This window comes from Sinocyclocheilus anshuiensis, unplaced genomic scaffold, assembly GCF_001515605.1.
Source record: "Sinocyclocheilus anshuiensis isolate Anshui unplaced genomic scaffold, SAMN03320099.WGS_v1.1 scaffold593, whole genome shotgun sequence".
NCBI lineage: Eukaryota > Metazoa > Chordata > Actinopteri > Cypriniformes > Cyprinidae > Sinocyclocheilus > Sinocyclocheilus anshuiensis.
The window spans coordinates 288,196-305,629 of NW_015540876.1; the positions used below are offsets into that span (position 1 = coordinate 288,196).

Genomic DNA, 17,434 nt, shown 5'->3' on the forward strand with positions numbered 1-17,434 from the left:
GCTTCAGGCCCCCCTGAAACTGTTTCACCATTACTCCCTGTCCAATGCCCCTGGTCACCGTAACTGAGTTTTTTATGTGTCAAGAGTTTCAAACCTGCAAGCAGCTAGTCAGCAGTGGTTTTGCTTTGAATACATTCACTTTAACCACTGCAGAAACACATTTACCACTATGTATGTTAGGAAGTCGGTCAAAAGCAATGACTGACGCAGTACCTCAGATTAGCTGCAACTGAGATAAGTTTCTGAGCAATCTTAAATTCACTAAATTCAGCAAGATCACAGGCTTTGCTAATTTAAATTTGGCAGCTGTTTCTGCTGCTCCAAACTTCTAGGACCAGAACAATAAAGTGCTGAACCGAGCGACACCAAATCAAATCATGTGATTTACACTTTACACTTTATCAAGACTATTAATTTTTTTTTACTTACGGTTGCTATGCAAATGAACTGGTATGAACACACTAGACTTCACACATTTTCATGTACTTTGACATACTTTGGACTCATCTGCTGAAAGGACAGTCTCAAAAAGCAGACAACTGCAGAGTAGAAACAACGTCTATAGTTGCACGGCTGATTCACAGTGACTGAAAATGTCAGAGAGTATTTATGGCAATATAAACACTGATGAAATATGGAAAATGGACAGCAGAGATGGAGAAGAGATGGACACCGACACAAAAGCAGATACTATGAAGAGTCACGATGTCAGGACAGGAACAGAGAACCAAACACCTGAACATACAGGTAGGCCTACTGAGACTCATTTCATTATAATAAGAAGTGACATTAATATTTTATTCATTCAAAATAACTTATTTTCTAATATTAAATCTTTATCTTATTGTCTGCCATCTTCAGGAAGCGATTCAGCGAAGATCAGAAACTACAGAGCAGCTGTAGTGTGTTTGGTTCTGCTGTGTGTTCTTCTGCTGACTGCAGTCATAGTGCTGTGTGTCCACATCCATGCAAAGAGCACAGACTACACAGAAGACAGAGATGAGCTACTAACCAAGATCACCAACCTCACACAATTTGCTATTACTAAAAACAAGTTTCATTATTCAGTGTACTGTAGGTGGGAATTATGAGCTAATAGCTGAACTTCTTGTGTTTACAGATGGATGGTTATACTCTAACTTCAGCTTTTACTTTATTTCCTCACTGAAGAAGAGCTGGTCAGAGAGCAGAAGATACTGTATGGAGAGAAGAGTGGATCTGATCATCATAAACAACAGAGAGAAATAAGTGAGTGAAAAAGAGAGCAGAGGAAAAGAGAAGGCCTATATATTTTCTTATATGGTATGTGGATGTCTATTTGGAAGTTGCATGTCTGTTTTTTTTTTTTTTTTTTTATTAGGCAAGAATCATTAGCACTCACGTGGGTTAGGGATTTAAATAAACCAGTGTTGTTTTAGTATAATTGAGAGACTTGTATAGTTTTTATTATTTTTAATTCGTTTTGTTTTTTTTTTCAATTCTATTTCATGTTTTAGCAAATGTGTTGTGTTTTTGTCATTTTATTAATTTCTGCTCTGGCAGCACACTGACCTCTGGGTGAGAAATCACTGAACTGATTATCATGTAATAAATTATTCTCACAGTCAGTATTATATCACACAGAAAGCAGCACTGAACATCTAATGCTGATCTGTACTTTCAGGTTCTGGGTGTCTGGAAAGCCCACTGGAAATAGTGGAGAGAACTGTGTTGTGTCTTTTTCCTCAGTTCCCATTGAAAATAGTACACAATTTTTTTTTCTTTCTAATTTTTTACAATTATTTTTCAATTAATAAAGTATTTCAGATTAAAATAGAGACTAGGCCTTTAAAATCCAATTTTTGAAGGCAGAATAGCACCTCCTGGTGAGAGCAAAAAAAAAGAAAAACCTGTCATTTCATGGTGTAACCACTAGATTTCTGTATAGGACTCTATAGAGAGGCTTGTGAATTCCCTAGTTGTGTTTATACATAATTGTTTACTTTTATTAGGTTGTGGATTTAAATGTATATTAAGGCATTCTCAAAGACTACTTTTTTCTATATATATATATATATGTGTATAATATACTATAATAGTATATAATAAGCTTTAATAAAGTTTTAAGGGATTTTGAACTGATTTTAATTTTGAGTTATTTAATTTTGATACAATTTTATCACAGTTAACACAACATACATAGGACCTAATCAATGAAAAAAAAAAAAAATCTTAACCAATGGCTGGTTTAACAGTTTTTTTTTTCCAGGTCTGTTTGGTGATGCAGGAAAGAGGAAAATAATTTTTATCTTAAACATTAATTTTAATAGTTTATAAAAATGGTAATATATTTTAATGATATTTACATTAAAGGTTTAGCTACACGTTTATTTTCTAGTAGTCTACAAGCAAACTGTTTACATGGGGAGAAATAAAGATCTGTATCATTTCTAAGTTTTTTTTATTTTTATAAGCAGACAGGAAATGACTGCTCAGCGCGGTCACAGCAGTATAGTTAACATTCAGCCTCTTAAAGTATTAGTACACAGCAGTACAGTCCAGCAACTTGGCTCCAAAAGACCTGAGAAAGCATTGAGATATGGAAAGAAGAGATGTAAGGGAGATGATCACTGATGAAAGCAGAGATGCTAGAAACCGTCATAATGTCAGGACAGAAACAGAGAACTCAGACACCAAGAGACACCAAACACCTCGACACACAGGTACTGAGAATCATTTCATTATAGTATCACAAACTAACATGTAGATTAGAGTCATGTATGTGTTTAAGACATATTTATGTAAATATTTATCATATTTGTGATCTACAGGAAGTGACTGTGTGAAGAGCAGAAGCTCCAGAGCAGCTCCAGTGTGTTTGGTGCTGCTGTGTGTTCTTCTGCTGACTGCTGTCATAGTGCTGGGTGTCAATCTCCATAATATGATTGAGGAGTTTTACATCAAGAACAAAAATCTCACCGACGAGATACAGGAGTTAGAAACCAAAAAATCTAACTTGGACAATAATATTAAAAAAATATCATCTGAGAAAATAACCCTAACTGCAGAAAATCAAGACTTACACAAGAAAATTAAAGAATTGTGGCAGCAGATAAGCAAAATGGGTAATACGGAACTACATTAAAACTACACAAATATTCAATATTAAAAGGACACAGTCGATATGTTTTGGGTATAACTTGCTATAAATAGGTTGTGTTAATCAGTGTGGATGGGAATACAGAGTTAATTATTGTAGCTGCTTGTGTTTTGCAGATGGATGGAAGTGCTATCAATCCAGTCTCTACTATGTTTCCTCAGAGAATAAGAACTGGACTGAGAGCAGAAGAGACTGTACAGAGAGAGGAGCAGATCTGATCATCATAAACAACAGAGAGGAACTAGTGAGTGAAAGAAAGTGTGTGTGTTTGTGAAGTACTAAGCTATAGTTTAGTCATTTATTCTGAGATATCTTCATGCAGAAAGTCGATTCACATGTAAAACAAATACTAAAACAATTAGCGGGGTAAGGTTTGGGTAATTATATTCACAAGTGTTTTTGTTTATTCAAACATATTTATATTATTAGGACTTTGTGAAAACAGTTTCTGGTGGTTCTGAAGTCTGGATCGGTCTGACTAAGGTGGAGGGCACATGGAAATGGGTTGATAGCAGCATACTGACCCCTGGGTAAGAAATCACTGATTTAAAATATTGAATTCAACTTAAAATATTTCAGACTATTATTCTACTTCTAGAACCAAATTGATCAAATGAAACGCCTTCGAACACTTTTAAGTTACATCCACCAAACTCCGCACAGAACTACAGCCTGTTCTGACAAAGTCTACCAGCTGCCTATTCATCTATCCATCCATTCAACTACCCACCGACCTAGCTACACACTGGCCCCTTTTGTCTGTACAACTAAGACTATGATTGCAACCAACAACAAACATCATAGAAATGCCTGAGCCACCACATAGCATACCTTAGTACCCAAAACACCATTGCAACAGCCTAGCAATGCTCTACAACAACTTTGAGCCACTGCCTACAGTCATTCTGTATATTGTGTGCCTATATGGCCATTAAAACAGTCAAACTTTTCAAATGCTTTTAAACTTTTAAACAAACTCAAAGTTAGTCCTGACTTTATCTCACAGTCAGACACCTAATGCTGGTCTGTTGTTGCAGGTTCTGGGCTTCTGGAGAACCTAGTGATAGCTCTGGTAAAAAGGATTGTGCTGTAAATCTGTCATCAGGGTTTGCTGATTATTCATGTGATAAACCTATTAAATGGATCTGTGAGAAGAACAATTTGAAGAACTAATTACACTGAACGGTTAATAAAGGGTTGTTACAACATGTTTGGTCTCATTTCACTTATTCTTCTTACAAGTTCTCATGTAATAAATCATCTTTATCACTGAAACTCTGAGTAAGCTCATTTGTGATTCTATTATATTTTGTTACTGATACAACATCTAGCAAAGTCACACTTAAAGCTAAAAAGTTTCAATATTAACACTAACTCAATGGATAAGTTTGGGGTGTGGCTATTTCGTTTTTCCTTCAAATTCTGCCTGGTAACGACTGTGACGCAGAAACTACACACTTCACATTTAAAGGGATAGTTCATCCAAAAAGAAAATTATGTCATTAATTACTCACCCTCATGTTGTTCCAAACCCACAAGATGTTAATTTATCTTCGTAACACAAATTAAGAATCCAAGAGCTTTCTGACCCTGCATAGACAGCAATGCAATTGACACATTCAAGGCCCAGAAATGTAGTAAGGTCATCGTTAAAATAGTCCATGTGACATCAGTAGCTTAACCTTAATTTTGAACATGGTAGTTGTGTGGCTGTCTATGCAGGGTTAGAAAGCTCTCGGATGTCATCAAAGATATCTTAATTTGTGTTCCAAAGATAAACAAAGGTCTTACATGTTTGTTTCAACATGAGGGTAAGTAATTAATGACAAAACTATTCCCTTTAAAAAAGAGAGGAGCAGATCTGATCATCATAAACAACAGAGAGGAACTAGTGAGTGAAAGAAAGTGTGTGTGTTTGTGAAGTACTAAGCTATAGTTTAGTCATTTATTCTGAGATATCTTCATGCAGAAAGTCGATTCACATGTAAAACAAATACTAAAACAATTAGCGGGGTAAGGTTTGGGTAATTATATTCACAAGTGTTTTTGTTTATTCAAACATATTTATATTATTAGGACTTTGTGAAAACAGTTTCTGGTGGTTCTGAAGTCTGGATCGGTCTGACTAAGGTGGAGGGCACATGGAAATGGGTTGATAGCAGCATACTGACCCCTGGGTAAGAAATCACTGATTTAAAATATTGAATTCAACTTAAAATATTTCAGACTATTATTCTACTTCTAAAACCAAATTGATCAAATGAAACGCCTTCGAACACTTTTAAGTTACATCCACCAAACTCCGCACAGAACTACAGCCTGTTCTGACAAAGTCTACCAGCTGCCTATTCATCTATCCATCCATTCAACTACCCACCGACCTAGCTACACACTGGCCCCTTTTGTCTGTACAACTAAGACTATGATTGCAACCAACAACAAACATCATAGAAATGCCTGAGCCACCACATAGCATACCTTAGTACCCAAAACACCATTGCAACAGCCTAGCAATGCTCTACAACAACTTTGAGCCACTGCCTACAGTCATTCTGTATATTGTGTGCCTATATGGCCATTAAAACAGTCAAACTTTTCAAATGCTTTTAAACTTTTAAACAAACTCAAAGTTAGTCCTGACTTTATCTCACAGTCAGACACCTAATGCTGGTCTGTTGTTGCAGGTTCTGGGCTTCTGGAGAACCTAGTGATAGCTCTGGTAAAAAGGATTGTGCTGTAAATCTGTCATCAGGGTTTGCTGATTATTCATGTGATAAACCTATTAAATGGATCTGTGAGAAGAACAATTTGAAGAACTAATTACACTGAACGGTTAATAAAGGGTTGTTACAACATGTTTGGTCTCATTTCACTTATTCTTCTTACAAGTTCTCATGTAATAAATCATCTTTATCACTGAAACTCTGAGTAAGCTCATTTGTGATTCTATTATATTTTGTTACTGATACAACATCTAGCAAAGTCACACTTAAAGCTAAAAAGTTTCAATATTAACACTAACTCAATGGATAAGTTTGGGGTGTGGCTATTTCGTTTTTCCTTCAAATTCTGCCTGGTAACGACTGTGACGCAGAAACTACACACTTCACATTTAAAGGGATAGTTCATCCAAAAAGAAAATTATGTCATTAATTACTCACCCTCATGTTGTTCCAAACCCACAAGATGTTAATTTATCTTCGTAACACAAATTAAGAATCCAAGAGCTTTCTGACCCTGCATAGACAGCAATGCAATTGACACATTCAAGGCCCAGAAATGTAGTAAGGTCATCGTTAAAATAGTCCATGTGACATCAGTAGCTTAACCTTAATTTTGAACATGGTAGTTGTGTGGCTGTCTATGCAGGGTTAGAAAGCTCTCGGATGTCATCAAAGATATCTTAATTTGTGTTCCAAAGATAAACAAAGGTCTTACATGTTTGTTTCAACATGAGGGTAAGTAATTAATGACAAAACTATTCCCTTTAAAAAAGAAAATAATGAATTTCAATCATTTATAAAAGTAAAAAAATGCAAATTCAACCAAAGGCTAAACAACATGTCTAGTTTTTCTAGCAGTGTACTCAAAATGTGTGTTTGTGCGTGGGGGGAGATCTTTATCATTTATCTACAAAAATGTTTTTATATAAGCAAACAGGATATGACTGCTCAGTGTGGTCACAGTGGTGTAGTTAATGTTCAGCCTCTTAAAGTATTAGCATAAAACAGTGCAGTCCACACACCAGCAACTTACACGATTTGACTCTAAAAGACCAAAAATGTGCAAGAGGACCAGCACAGGTACTAAGACTCATTTGATTATAAAAATAACTAACACACATTTTAGTCCTGTGAGTAATTAACATTTATCTTCATATCCGTCATTTTCAGGAAGTGATTCTGTGAAGACCAGAAGATACATAAAAGCTACAGTGTATTTGGTGCTGCAGTGTGTTCTTCTGCTTGAGGCCATTATTTTGCTGCTTACTGAACACAGAACTAAGACTCACCAGTATGAAAACAGTGCGGAAACCTTCAATAAAACAAGGATCAAGCTACTTTCTGAGATTGAAAACTTGTTAAAAATGAACGATGAATTAGTGAATGCCCATAACGAAATGACCAAACAAAATCACCAGTTAACTGAGGAGGAAAAACTACTGTCAAAACATCTTTGTGAAATGGGTAATCTTGAACTATACACTAAAACTACACAAATATTCATTATTAAAAATATATCGTATGTGTGTAGTACAAGCTGTTATTAGTAAGTTCCAATTCAGGGTAAATGAGAGGTAAATGAGAACAAGAGGCTTGCAACTAATATGGTTGTGTTACCAGATGGATGGACGTGCTATCAATCCAGTTTATACTACATTTCCTCTGAAGAGAAAAACTGGAATGACAGCTATCAAGATTGTTTGAAGAGAGGAGCAAATCTAACTATTATAAACAGCAACAAAGATAAAGTGAGTAAAACTAACTCAAAATGATTCACTTATATTAAATGTATGTTAGTTACGATATTAAAACATTATTTTAATGAAATTCTATAATTAGGATTTTTTAAAAACTTACGGTGAAGTCTGGATTGGTCTAACTAATATGGAGGGAACATGGAAATGGGTTGATGGCAGCACACTGACCTCTAGGTGAGAAATCATTGAATTGAACCTATAATTATATAATAAATGTTTCTCGCAATCTGCATCATATTACATAGAAACATCTAATGATGGTTTGTAATTTCAGCTTCTGGGCATCTGGAGAGCCCAATGGACATACAAAGAAGGACTGTGCTGTGACTTCAAAGCATCTTGACAAACCAGAGTGGAACTACTATCCTTGTAGTTCTGCTTTTAAATGGATTTGTGAAAAATAAAATCTGTAATATGATCGCTAATAGGAAGCAGGTAAAAATATAAATGTGTACTTGTATTGCCTTTTTTTTTGTAAGCTAAAGATTGTTTCTTCAAAAAGTGCCTTTGTAATTAATCTTCTTTATTAAATCATTGAGGAAATAAATTTGTTTCTATGTTGTTGGTGCACGTGTGCAGCTTTTGAAGCTTTCTGCGGTTTTAAAACACATAGCAGCTAGTATTGCGCTGTTGTGCTGTTGTACTTCCGATATCTCAATAGCAGTAATGCTAATAGCAGAAGTACCAAACAATGAGCTCCAACACACATCAGATCAAGAGTCTGCATCTTCACACTAGAGAGAATGGACTGAAGTTAGTGCTAGGCTAACAGCTAAATCTAGCTAATATTCACTATGATAAAAGCATGACCTGACACCTGTTTGCTAATGCTAATATTGCACTTAGCGTGCTTTACACAGGGCCCAGTCTGCTGTTAACTGAGGGCATCCTGAAAGATGCATGCAAAATCTTACAACCACTGAGAAAGTATCCAAAGGCAGATAACTTAAATCATGTCTACTTAATGGATTTGCTACAAGGGTTGATCAGTTCTTCCAACAGCAAAAAAAAAATATGGCCAAAAAAAGTTACTCTGAAACACCACGAGACATTTTGACCACAATGAATTCTTCTGAAAACCTCAAGAGCAGAAACATAGAAGCGGAAGTTCAGAATAGGACATGAACTCTCCATGAACAGATGTAGAACAACATTCACCAATTGAAGGGTTTCAAAGTTACAGGAGATACAGGAAATAAACAGAAAAAGTTAAGAGGAGATAATTATTGATGTCGGTGCATTAGAATTTACCTGCAATATATGATCATTGCTTAACTGATTATGGAGAGATAAAATCAGCAAGGAACCTTAACTTCATATATACTGTATGTATTTTATATTAAGCTTCATCAAGAAATAAAATAAATAAAATAAATAAATAAAATAATTACGTTAAAAGTTATCGTCTTAGTGTACTATCTGTATCTGCATTGAATGCAGTGTAAGTCGCTTTGGATTACAGTGTATACCAAATGCACAAATGTAAATGAAAATGCAAAGAGAGAAACATTGTGATGATGTGACTCCAGAGTCACAATAAATATCAAAATAAATATCAAAATAAAAAGAAGGTGAAGCTCAAGAGAAGATAAAGAAGATCTATGCTAATGTCGATCCTATAAACAGTCATGATGTCAGGACAGAAACAGAGAACTCAAACACCAAGCTTAAAACACATGTACTCATTCTATTATAACTACTAACACATTTTAGTCACGTTAGTGTTTAAGGGCCTCATGATATGATCATGCCAATATCCTGTGATATAATAAAGATGTCTCCTGAGAGAAAATGTCTCTTAGTGACAGAAACCACTTATTAGTTTCACTTTCTCTAAAGTGTTTTTAGATGCACTTTGTTTCTTCCACATTCAAATGTTTTACCTCTAAAGAAATGAACAGTACTTTGAAAATAGGTTACACTCACAAGATGAAAACCATTAAGTAGTCCAACATTTCAATCCAACATTTCCTCTTATTCAGCTGATAATATAGTTTGTAATAATTAAAAAAAAAGTTTTAACTTAATTTATACAGCTGTGCATTGGAGCAGCACTTCTTCTGATAGGTGTTACTACAGTGAGACTTGTGGCATTGGTGTCACTTGCAGCATCAGCATCTGAGAAGTGCTTGTTCACGCTACCAAAAGCAACTAGTTTTCAACCAGTGTATTTGTTATACAAAGATTGCAACTGTAATGAAGGAGCAACTATGGTGAAGAGTAACTACGGTGCATTTCATTATGATCTGCAGTACATGAGTACAAAAGATAAAGCTTACAAAAAAAAACAAAAACAAACGTACGTCTTACTAGGATATCACGTTCATGACCACAGTGGTGCCTTATAAAAGTAAAAGCTCAAAGCAGAAGTTCACTTTCAGTCAGTCACGCTCGACGTTACGTCAGTGACTGACAAATTGGGATCTCGCTAGAGAGACCAATCACCTTCGAGTGTTAACAAAACAAGCCAATAAGTGTTGGCGTGCAATCTTAGCGTCGCGCACCCCGCCCTGCAGCGCGGGTATATAAGGAGAGTGCGTGCAGTCGCACATTTAGCTTTTTGCTTCAGAGCCGAGCCTTTCAGCTGGTCTGGTTACCAAGCAAGAGTGTCTGCAAGACAGCATTTCTCAAGTAGTGTTGGTGTTACGGCGTGTCAGCCAGGGTTGCTCGTCTAGTGCTGCTGCCTGTGGTGTTTGGACGGCGTGCTGCAACTCGTCAAACTGCGGTTGCGCTGCGACCTCTCCTTGGCGCTTCAACACTTTTATTACTAAAAGAGCAAATCTAAAAGAGCTCCGCGAGTGACGCGGCGTCTTTTTAAAGATGGCCTTCTACTCGTGTGTTTCTGGATGTGGTCGCTTCCTGGCTTCATCTGATAGTCACGATCGCTGCATCTCGTGCCTGGGCTTTGAGCATGCTGAAGCAGCACTCGTGGATGACTCATGTTCTCATTGCGGGGACATGACCATTGCGATGTTGTGATCGAGGCTCCTCTTCATCAAATGAGGAGGAGTCCCCCTCCCCATGCCCCGTTCTAGTTCCTCTGTCTCCCAGCAGCAGAGGACTACTTCGGCGTGTGGCCAGGGCGATCTGAGGATTACAGTGAGGGCTTCCCCATCGAGTGCGTCTCCGTGGGCCCCTCACTCCTCCAGCACATCGCACCCTCTGGTGTTCTGCAATGAGGTGGCTGAGTCCCAGGACAGGGCGGGGTCTAGCATCTCATTCGGGCCTCCGGCAGATGACAGGATGTCGATCACTGCATCGGGGGACAAGCTAGGCTCTGGAGATGAAGACTCGGCTGTGCTGCCTCCGTCAGGAAGAGTGGCGTTGCCCGAGTCAGATCCAGAGCTGACTGCTATACTTTCCCGGGCCGCAGAGAGATCTCCCGAACGCTCGAGGTTGGATGATTGGTTTCTGGGGGTGCTGCAGGCCGATCGTCGGCAGCCACCTCCGGTTCCATTCTTCCCGGAAATGCATGAAGAAGTTACTAGATCTTGGAGGGCATTTTTTTCTGCCCGAAACAGAGCTAGTGCTTCTTCCGTCCTCACTGCCCTCGATGGCGGGGCGGCTAAAGGGTATGTGGAGATCCCCCCCAGTCGAGTGCGCTATTGCGATGCAGCTCTGTCCGCAAAGTGCTGCCACCTGGCAGGGTAATCCACGCCTCCCATCCAGAGCTTGTAAGTTCTCGTCCGCTCTAACGGCCAAGGCTTACAGAGTTGCTGGACAGGCCCTCTGGGTGATGAAAGTCACGGCGCTGTCCATCAGTTGGTGGTACTCAAACATTCAATAAAAGAGCAGTTTCCTATTTCTCCAGGTCTCAAGAGGGTGAGGATGGCAGTGTGCGAGGCACAGCCTCAACACTCCCGTCCCCCTCTCCTTTCACCAGCGAGAAGCAGGGCCTGGTCCGAGAATCCTGGTTCTCACGTGCCCCCTGCACAATCGTGGAGCCAGGTAAGTGTTGCACTGTGCACTCAGACCCCACTCTGGACGCTGTGCCTTCCAGGTCGAGTCCCTGCACTTCACCTCACTGCCCCACTGCGGGTACGTCGGTGGTTCCCCTAGTTCCACTTGTTCGGTTCCTGGGGGCTTGGCTAGAGCTCCCCAGACCGTCTCGCTGGCTTACGAGAACCATCAGACTCGGCTATGCGATTCAGTTTGCCCGGCGTCCTCCCAAGCTCAGGGGCATTCGGTTCACCACTGTGCCGAACAAGGATGCGCATTTACTTGCCGGCTTTCACAGGGCACTGGAGGGGGTCAGCAATAGTAGCGTTTTCCATATGGATCCCAATTCGTCAGTCACTGACGTAACGTCGAACGTGACTAACTGAAAAGGAACATCTCGGTTACGTATGTAACCCTCGTTCCCTGAAGGAGGGAACGGAGACGTGACGTTCCGTCACCACAGTTGCTGTACCACCGCTGTACGGCCGAGGCACACCGTCTTGGCTCCACAGCAAAAAACCAAATGTGCGACTGCACGCGCTCTCCTTATATACCCGTGCTGCGGGTGGGGTGCGTGACGCAAAGATCGCACGCCAACACTTATTGGCTTGTTTTGTTAAAGGGATCATATGATGCTTTTTTAAAGATCATTATTTTGTGTATTTGGTGTAACAGAATATGTTGACATGCTTTAATGTTCAAAAAACACATTATTTTTCAAATACTGTACATTATTGTAGGTCCTCTATGCAGGAGAGAGGTCCGCCTCTCTCAAACGCTTCGTTTTCTACAAAGTCCCTCCTTCCGACAAGCGCAGTCTGCTCTGATAAAATGCATTGCTGTTCTGTTGTAAGTAATCTTAAAGATTCCTAAATGCATCTACTTTCGGAAAGCCAAATAAAGTGCTTTTGCTTTTGCCTAGAAACACACAGCGTATCCATGACATGGCTGCTTCAACACTAACTGCGGTTACTGAAACCACGCCTTCTTTCTTTGCGTGCACATTTGGGCGGCATTATGCTAATATTTCCACATAGTGAGGTAGATATGTGGGGGCGTGTTAGAACGAGCCGTTTTAGGGGTGCGTGGCAGAGTCTTAACTTTGATAAAGAATATCTCTTTGGTTTTGAGACTTTAGTCTTTGCAACTTCAGGGATCTTATCTATGCACAATCAGCTTGTAACACTCCAAAGAGAAAGGAAAACTTGAAATCGCATCATATGACCCCTTTAACACTCAAAGGTGATTGGTCTCTCTAGCAAGATCCCAATTCGTCAGTCACTGACGTAACGTCCCCGTTCCCTCCTTCAGGGAACGAGGGTTACATACATAACCGAGACGTTCAGAGCAGTGCAGTCTACTTGAAGCAACAACTTCTAATAATCTCACATTTACCTCCATCTAATTAATGGAATTCATGGAACATGGAATGGGTAAAGATGAAGATAAAGAGAAGATGAACATATATGCTAATGTACATTCTGTAAACATTCATGATGTCAGGACAGAAACAGAGAACACCAGGAAACACCAAACACCTCAACACACAGGTACTGCGACTCATTTCATTATAACAACAACACACATTTGACACACATATAACACATTTGAGTTATAATAATATAGTGTTTAATAATCTTCAGGAACTGATTGTGTGAAGATCAGAAGATACAGAACAGCTGTGGTGTGTTTGGTTCTGCTGTGTGTTCTTCTGCTGACTGCAGTCATAGTACTGTGTGTCCACATCCATACAAACAACACACACTACACAGAAGAGAGCGGTGAGCTACTAATTAACATTACCAAACTCGCAGAAGAGAAAGACCAACTACTAACCAGGAATACAGAACTCACAGAAAAGACAGACCAGCTATTAAATAAGATTGTCAACCTCACAGAAGCGAGAGACCAGCTAGTAAACAATAGCATGCAGCTGACAAAAGAGAGAGATGGATTATTATCAAGTAACCGTTATCTGATTAGAGACCAATTACATCAGGAGAAAAATGAACTGTTGAAAAGTATTCATGGAATGGGTAATTATGAACTATTTTAAAACTAAAACAACCACTTATTAGTAGATCAGTGTGATGGAAATAAAGTGCTAATAGTTGAATTGTTTCTTTTTACAGATGGATGGATTTATTATCAAGCTAATCTTTACTTTGTTTCCTCTGAGAAGAAGAGCTGGACTGAGAGCAGAAGATACTGTATGGAGAGAGGAGCAGATCTGATCATCATAAACAACAGAGAGGAACAAGTGAGTGAAACTCATTTTATAACTATAGTCTAGGGGAAGAAAACTGTTATACATTATCATATAAATGTGTTATTTTTTCCATTTTCTCAGGATTTTGTACAGAAAATATCTGCTAATGCTAATGTCTGGATTGGTCTGACTGACAGTGATGTGGAGGGCAGCTGGAAATGGGTTGATGGCAGCACACTGACCTCTGGGTGATAAATCACTGAACTTAACTGCTTATTACGCAATAAATGATTCTCACAGTCAGTATCATATCACACAGAAAGCAGCACTGAACATCTAATGCTGATATGTTGCTACAGGTTCTGGGATCCTCGAGAACCCAATGGACATAGAGGAGAGAACTGTGCTCTGACTTATTTACCAGGATGGGCTGATTATCCATGTAGTGATCTTTTTCTATGGATCTGTGAAAAGAGCATTTTAAAATAAGTCATCACATGAACTGCAGGTTCATGTACTAAAATACACATGGGTACATTTTCCCCTAAGAACAGCATTATTTCAAGGAACTGCAACTGCTAGAACATAGTTTTTTTTCCTCCATACAGAATAGAATCATTTACAACACCGAACGAAGCAAATGTTTTTTCTTATGGAATTTTATTATAGACTTTTATAATGGACATAAAAAAGGGTAATTAAGGGTAAACAGTAAATTAACTGCTTCGATGTTTGTTTTGAGCAGTTATTACATTAATTATTATGACTGTCCATCAGTTCACAAAAAGAGTGATTTTGAAAGATGGAATACGAGAAGTAAATATATATAATAGTATATCACTTGTACACAAAGTTTGATAAATATGTTTTATAAATATTTGATATGCATAAAACAATGGTGCTGTGTCATGAGTGTACTTGATAGCAAGTAAAGATAAAATTCTGTTTCCTAGACTGAACTGTGTAATAAGATCAGAATAGGGATTGCATTGTTTATTTTATTTTTTTTAAGGTTTAACATCTAATCTTTAACTATTGATTTTGACAATCAAAATATGTAGTCAATAGTCAAATTTAACCACAGTAGCAGAGCCTCAAAGGTACAAGAAATCAAAGCAGTGAAATGAACCTGAACAGAACCAAACAGAACAACATATTTTTACCAATCTGAATATATATCTGAGAGTACTTATGTTACTTATGTTAACAGAACTATTGCTGAGACATAGGAGATGAACAGAAAATGACTTTGTTTGAGGACACAGTAACAATGTGGGGTATGTTCAAAGTTTATTTCCACAGAGACATCACCTGATTTGATTTAAATATCTTGATAATGCTAATATCAATCAATCAATAGTTTATTTCTATAGCACGTTTAAAAACAACACAAGTTGACCAAAGTGCTTTACAGACCAAAAATTACAAACCAAAAAATATTGCACTAGATGTCAAGGAAAAGTTTGTTTTGAGCAGTTATTACACTAATTATGATTGTTTGATGTTCAGTGCTAGTGACAGAAACAGAAATATTTTTAGCAAAACATGTCAAAGGTTTTCCTTAAATGTGCACTCTTTGTAATTTCTTCTACATTCAAATGTTATACTGAAAAAAAAGTACTCTTGAAATGTGTTGCAAATCATGTACACTCATGTAGACTTGTAACCACAAAAAAGTATCTTATACACCTCCATGTGTAACTGCATGTGTTTATTTTTCAAGAAGAGATGCTGTCTCAGTTCAATAAGACTCCGTTCAACTGAGGATGAATTCAAAATGCACTGGTTATCATTTTAAAGCAGGAATGGGCTCTCTCTTAACACTAGAACTACCAAGGCAGTCATTTTGACCGTTTTTAAATTTTAAAATGTAATATCTTTGTTGAAATAAAACCCATATAACTATAATATCCTGACTTTTCCTAAATGTGTGTATATTTTATTATAACATTGTTATTTTATTAAAGTTACAAAACACAAAAGAGTTCTGAGCATTTCTACCTTGAATGGCCAAAGCGGTCAGATTAACCGTTCGCATTACAGACGGCGTATAATTTCTGCTTTTGCGACTTTTTCCCGCAGATGAAAATGCACATCACTGTTGCCTAGCAAATTTTGTTCTAGTTGTTTTTATATTCTATTGCTAAGCTAAAATTCCTGTTTGTAAAAAAAGCCGGGTGGACACCTCCAATACAACAACTGCTGTCATTCAATCTGCCACGGTTCCAGGTAGGCTATGTTAGGCTGGAAGACTATAGCCTGGCTGTTATCAATAATAGCCTACTTCAATGTTATGACAAAATAGTCATAATAATAATAATAATAATAATGGCTATTATTATTTTTTATGCTAGTGTAATGCTATAGCTAATGCATATAGGCTAATTTTAGCCCCGACAAGTCTGATACTGTGAAATAAAACAAACTAATTAGGCTTTTTTTAGCGACAGTGACAATGTTTATTATTACCTATACTATCATAACAGATCCATTTATTCATGGATCACGATTCCAGTGGTGGCTGCATAGAATTGTTTCCAATTCGTCTGATCCATTCCAAACATTTCCAATAACTCCAGAGCGTTGTAAACTATAAAAGTAAAAATGTATTGAAAAAAGATGTATGTAATCATTTCCAAAATTCACAACATGTTTTATCTACAGAAATATTCTGCTTCAGTTCATATTTGTTGGCATTTAGACTTTCAAATACAACATTTTCACTGCGGTGAAAAACTTTTGCTCTCCAGCTTGCCGGACACAAAGCGAGACACGCATATTCTGGAGCGGTCTACATAGCTCTTACACAATTATATATTACAAAAAATATCGTATTTTTTAGGGTGATGACATCATAAAATATGACAACAGACATTCAAAGCTTCATTGTAAAAACTCAAAAGAAGCTTATGGCCATTCTAGTAGTTATAGAATTCCGGTAGTTCTAGTGTTAAAGCAATGGGAAGAAGTGGAAAGTGTTATTGGTGTTTCTTCATGTTTCCTTTTATGTTATCAGATTATTTTTCTTTTCCATTTTGTTATATGAAGGTCACATTAAACTGACTAGAAAAGTTTTACCATCCTTCCATCATTTACTTGTTTTGTTTTCAGTGCAAAGATTCAAGTGTATTCATCTTAAAATATGGAGATACATAATAAAATATGACATTTAAACTATGTACAATTTTTACACTAGTCATGACTGTCAGTTCCTCAATTTCCCTCAAATCAAAACGTTCAAAAGGTGGTGTACGTTTTTTTGAATGAGGGAAAAAAAACATCCTTATAAAAATGTGAATGATGACTGAGCAGAGACCAATATATTGATATTTTTCAGATGAGCTGGCTGTTGACTACTGAGAAGGGTGTTAATGAACTTCCATCTGTTGTGCATTATGCAAAATGGCTGTCACGGCACTTTAAAAAGAGAAAACTTTCTGTAAATGCTCATTTCAAGTGAAAAAAAAAAAAAGAAAATTGAAAACTGCTGAGCATACATAAAGGAACAGTTCACCAAAAACAACACTTCTGCCATTTAATCACCCTTGACATTGATCTGGATCTTTAGCCTTCTCATTTTTGGGTGAAATGTTGCTTTAAGCTGAAATAAACTCTCCTCTAATCTCCTGAATTCCTTTAGCTGAGAAGGTATTTTAAAGAGGCAAGT

General features: G+C 37.6%; 2 protein-coding genes, 2 long non-coding RNA genes and 1 pseudogene across 4 annotated transcripts; 4 read left to right on the top strand and 1 right to left on the bottom strand.

Moving 5' to 3' along the window:
- Positions 1-17,434, bottom strand: part of LOC107688290 (cell adhesion molecule 2-like) — a 512,567-nt pseudogene that overhangs the window by 269,317 nt on the left and 225,816 nt on the right.
- Positions 1,044-16,846, top strand: LOC107688292 (uncharacterized). The gene is made up of 3 exons (XR_001634219.1): positions 1,044-1,252; positions 1,326-1,331; positions 16,835-16,846. It is a non-coding gene; the product is annotated as an uncharacterized LOC107688292 (long non-coding RNA).
- On the top strand, positions 2,490-4,021 carry LOC107688289 (asialoglycoprotein receptor 1-like). The gene is made up of 4 exons (XM_016485912.1): positions 2,490-2,702; positions 2,811-3,104; positions 3,256-3,383; positions 3,569-4,021. Exons 1-4 carry the CDS (start codon positions 2,579-2,581, stop codon positions 3,671-3,673), a joined length of 651 nt encoding a protein of 216 aa, XP_016341398.1. The 5' UTR covers positions 2,490-2,578; the 3' UTR covers positions 3,674-4,021.
- On the top strand, positions 7,493-8,044 carry LOC107688291 (uncharacterized). The gene is made up of 3 exons (XR_001634218.1): positions 7,493-7,610; positions 7,702-7,793; positions 7,894-8,044. It is a non-coding gene; the product is annotated as an uncharacterized LOC107688291 (long non-coding RNA).
- On the top strand, positions 12,919-14,384 carry LOC107688288 (CD209 antigen-like protein D). The gene is made up of 6 exons (XM_016485911.1): positions 12,919-13,108; positions 13,202-13,339; positions 13,457-13,594; positions 13,691-13,818; positions 13,909-14,015; positions 14,127-14,384. The coding sequence occupies exons 1-6, from the start codon at positions 12,967-12,969 to the stop codon at positions 14,254-14,256; spliced, it is 783 nt and encodes a 260-aa protein (XP_016341397.1). The 5' UTR covers positions 12,919-12,966; the 3' UTR covers positions 14,257-14,384.

Coding starts and splice junctions, on each gene's coding strand:
- LOC107688289 (XM_016485912.1), top strand. CDS start 2,579: ATGGAAAGAAGAGATGTAAGGGAGATGATCACTGATGAAAGCAGAGAT. Junction 3,105..3,255: donor GCAGCAGATAAGCAAAATGG/GTAATACGGAAC, acceptor TGTGTTTTGCAG/ATGGATGGAAGTGCTATCAA. Junction 3,384..3,568: donor TAAACAACAGAGAGGAACTA/GTGAGTGAAAGA, acceptor TTATATTATTAG/GACTTTGTGAAAACAGTTTC.
- LOC107688288 (XM_016485911.1), top strand. CDS start 12,967: ATGGAATTCATGGAACATGGAATGGGTAAAGATGAAGATAAAGAGAAG. Junction 13,109..13,201: donor CCAAACACCTCAACACACAG/GTACTGCGACTC, acceptor AATAATCTTCAG/GAACTGATTGTGTGAAGATC. Junction 13,819..13,908: donor TAAACAACAGAGAGGAACAA/GTGAGTGAAACT, acceptor CCATTTTCTCAG/GATTTTGTACAGAAAATATC.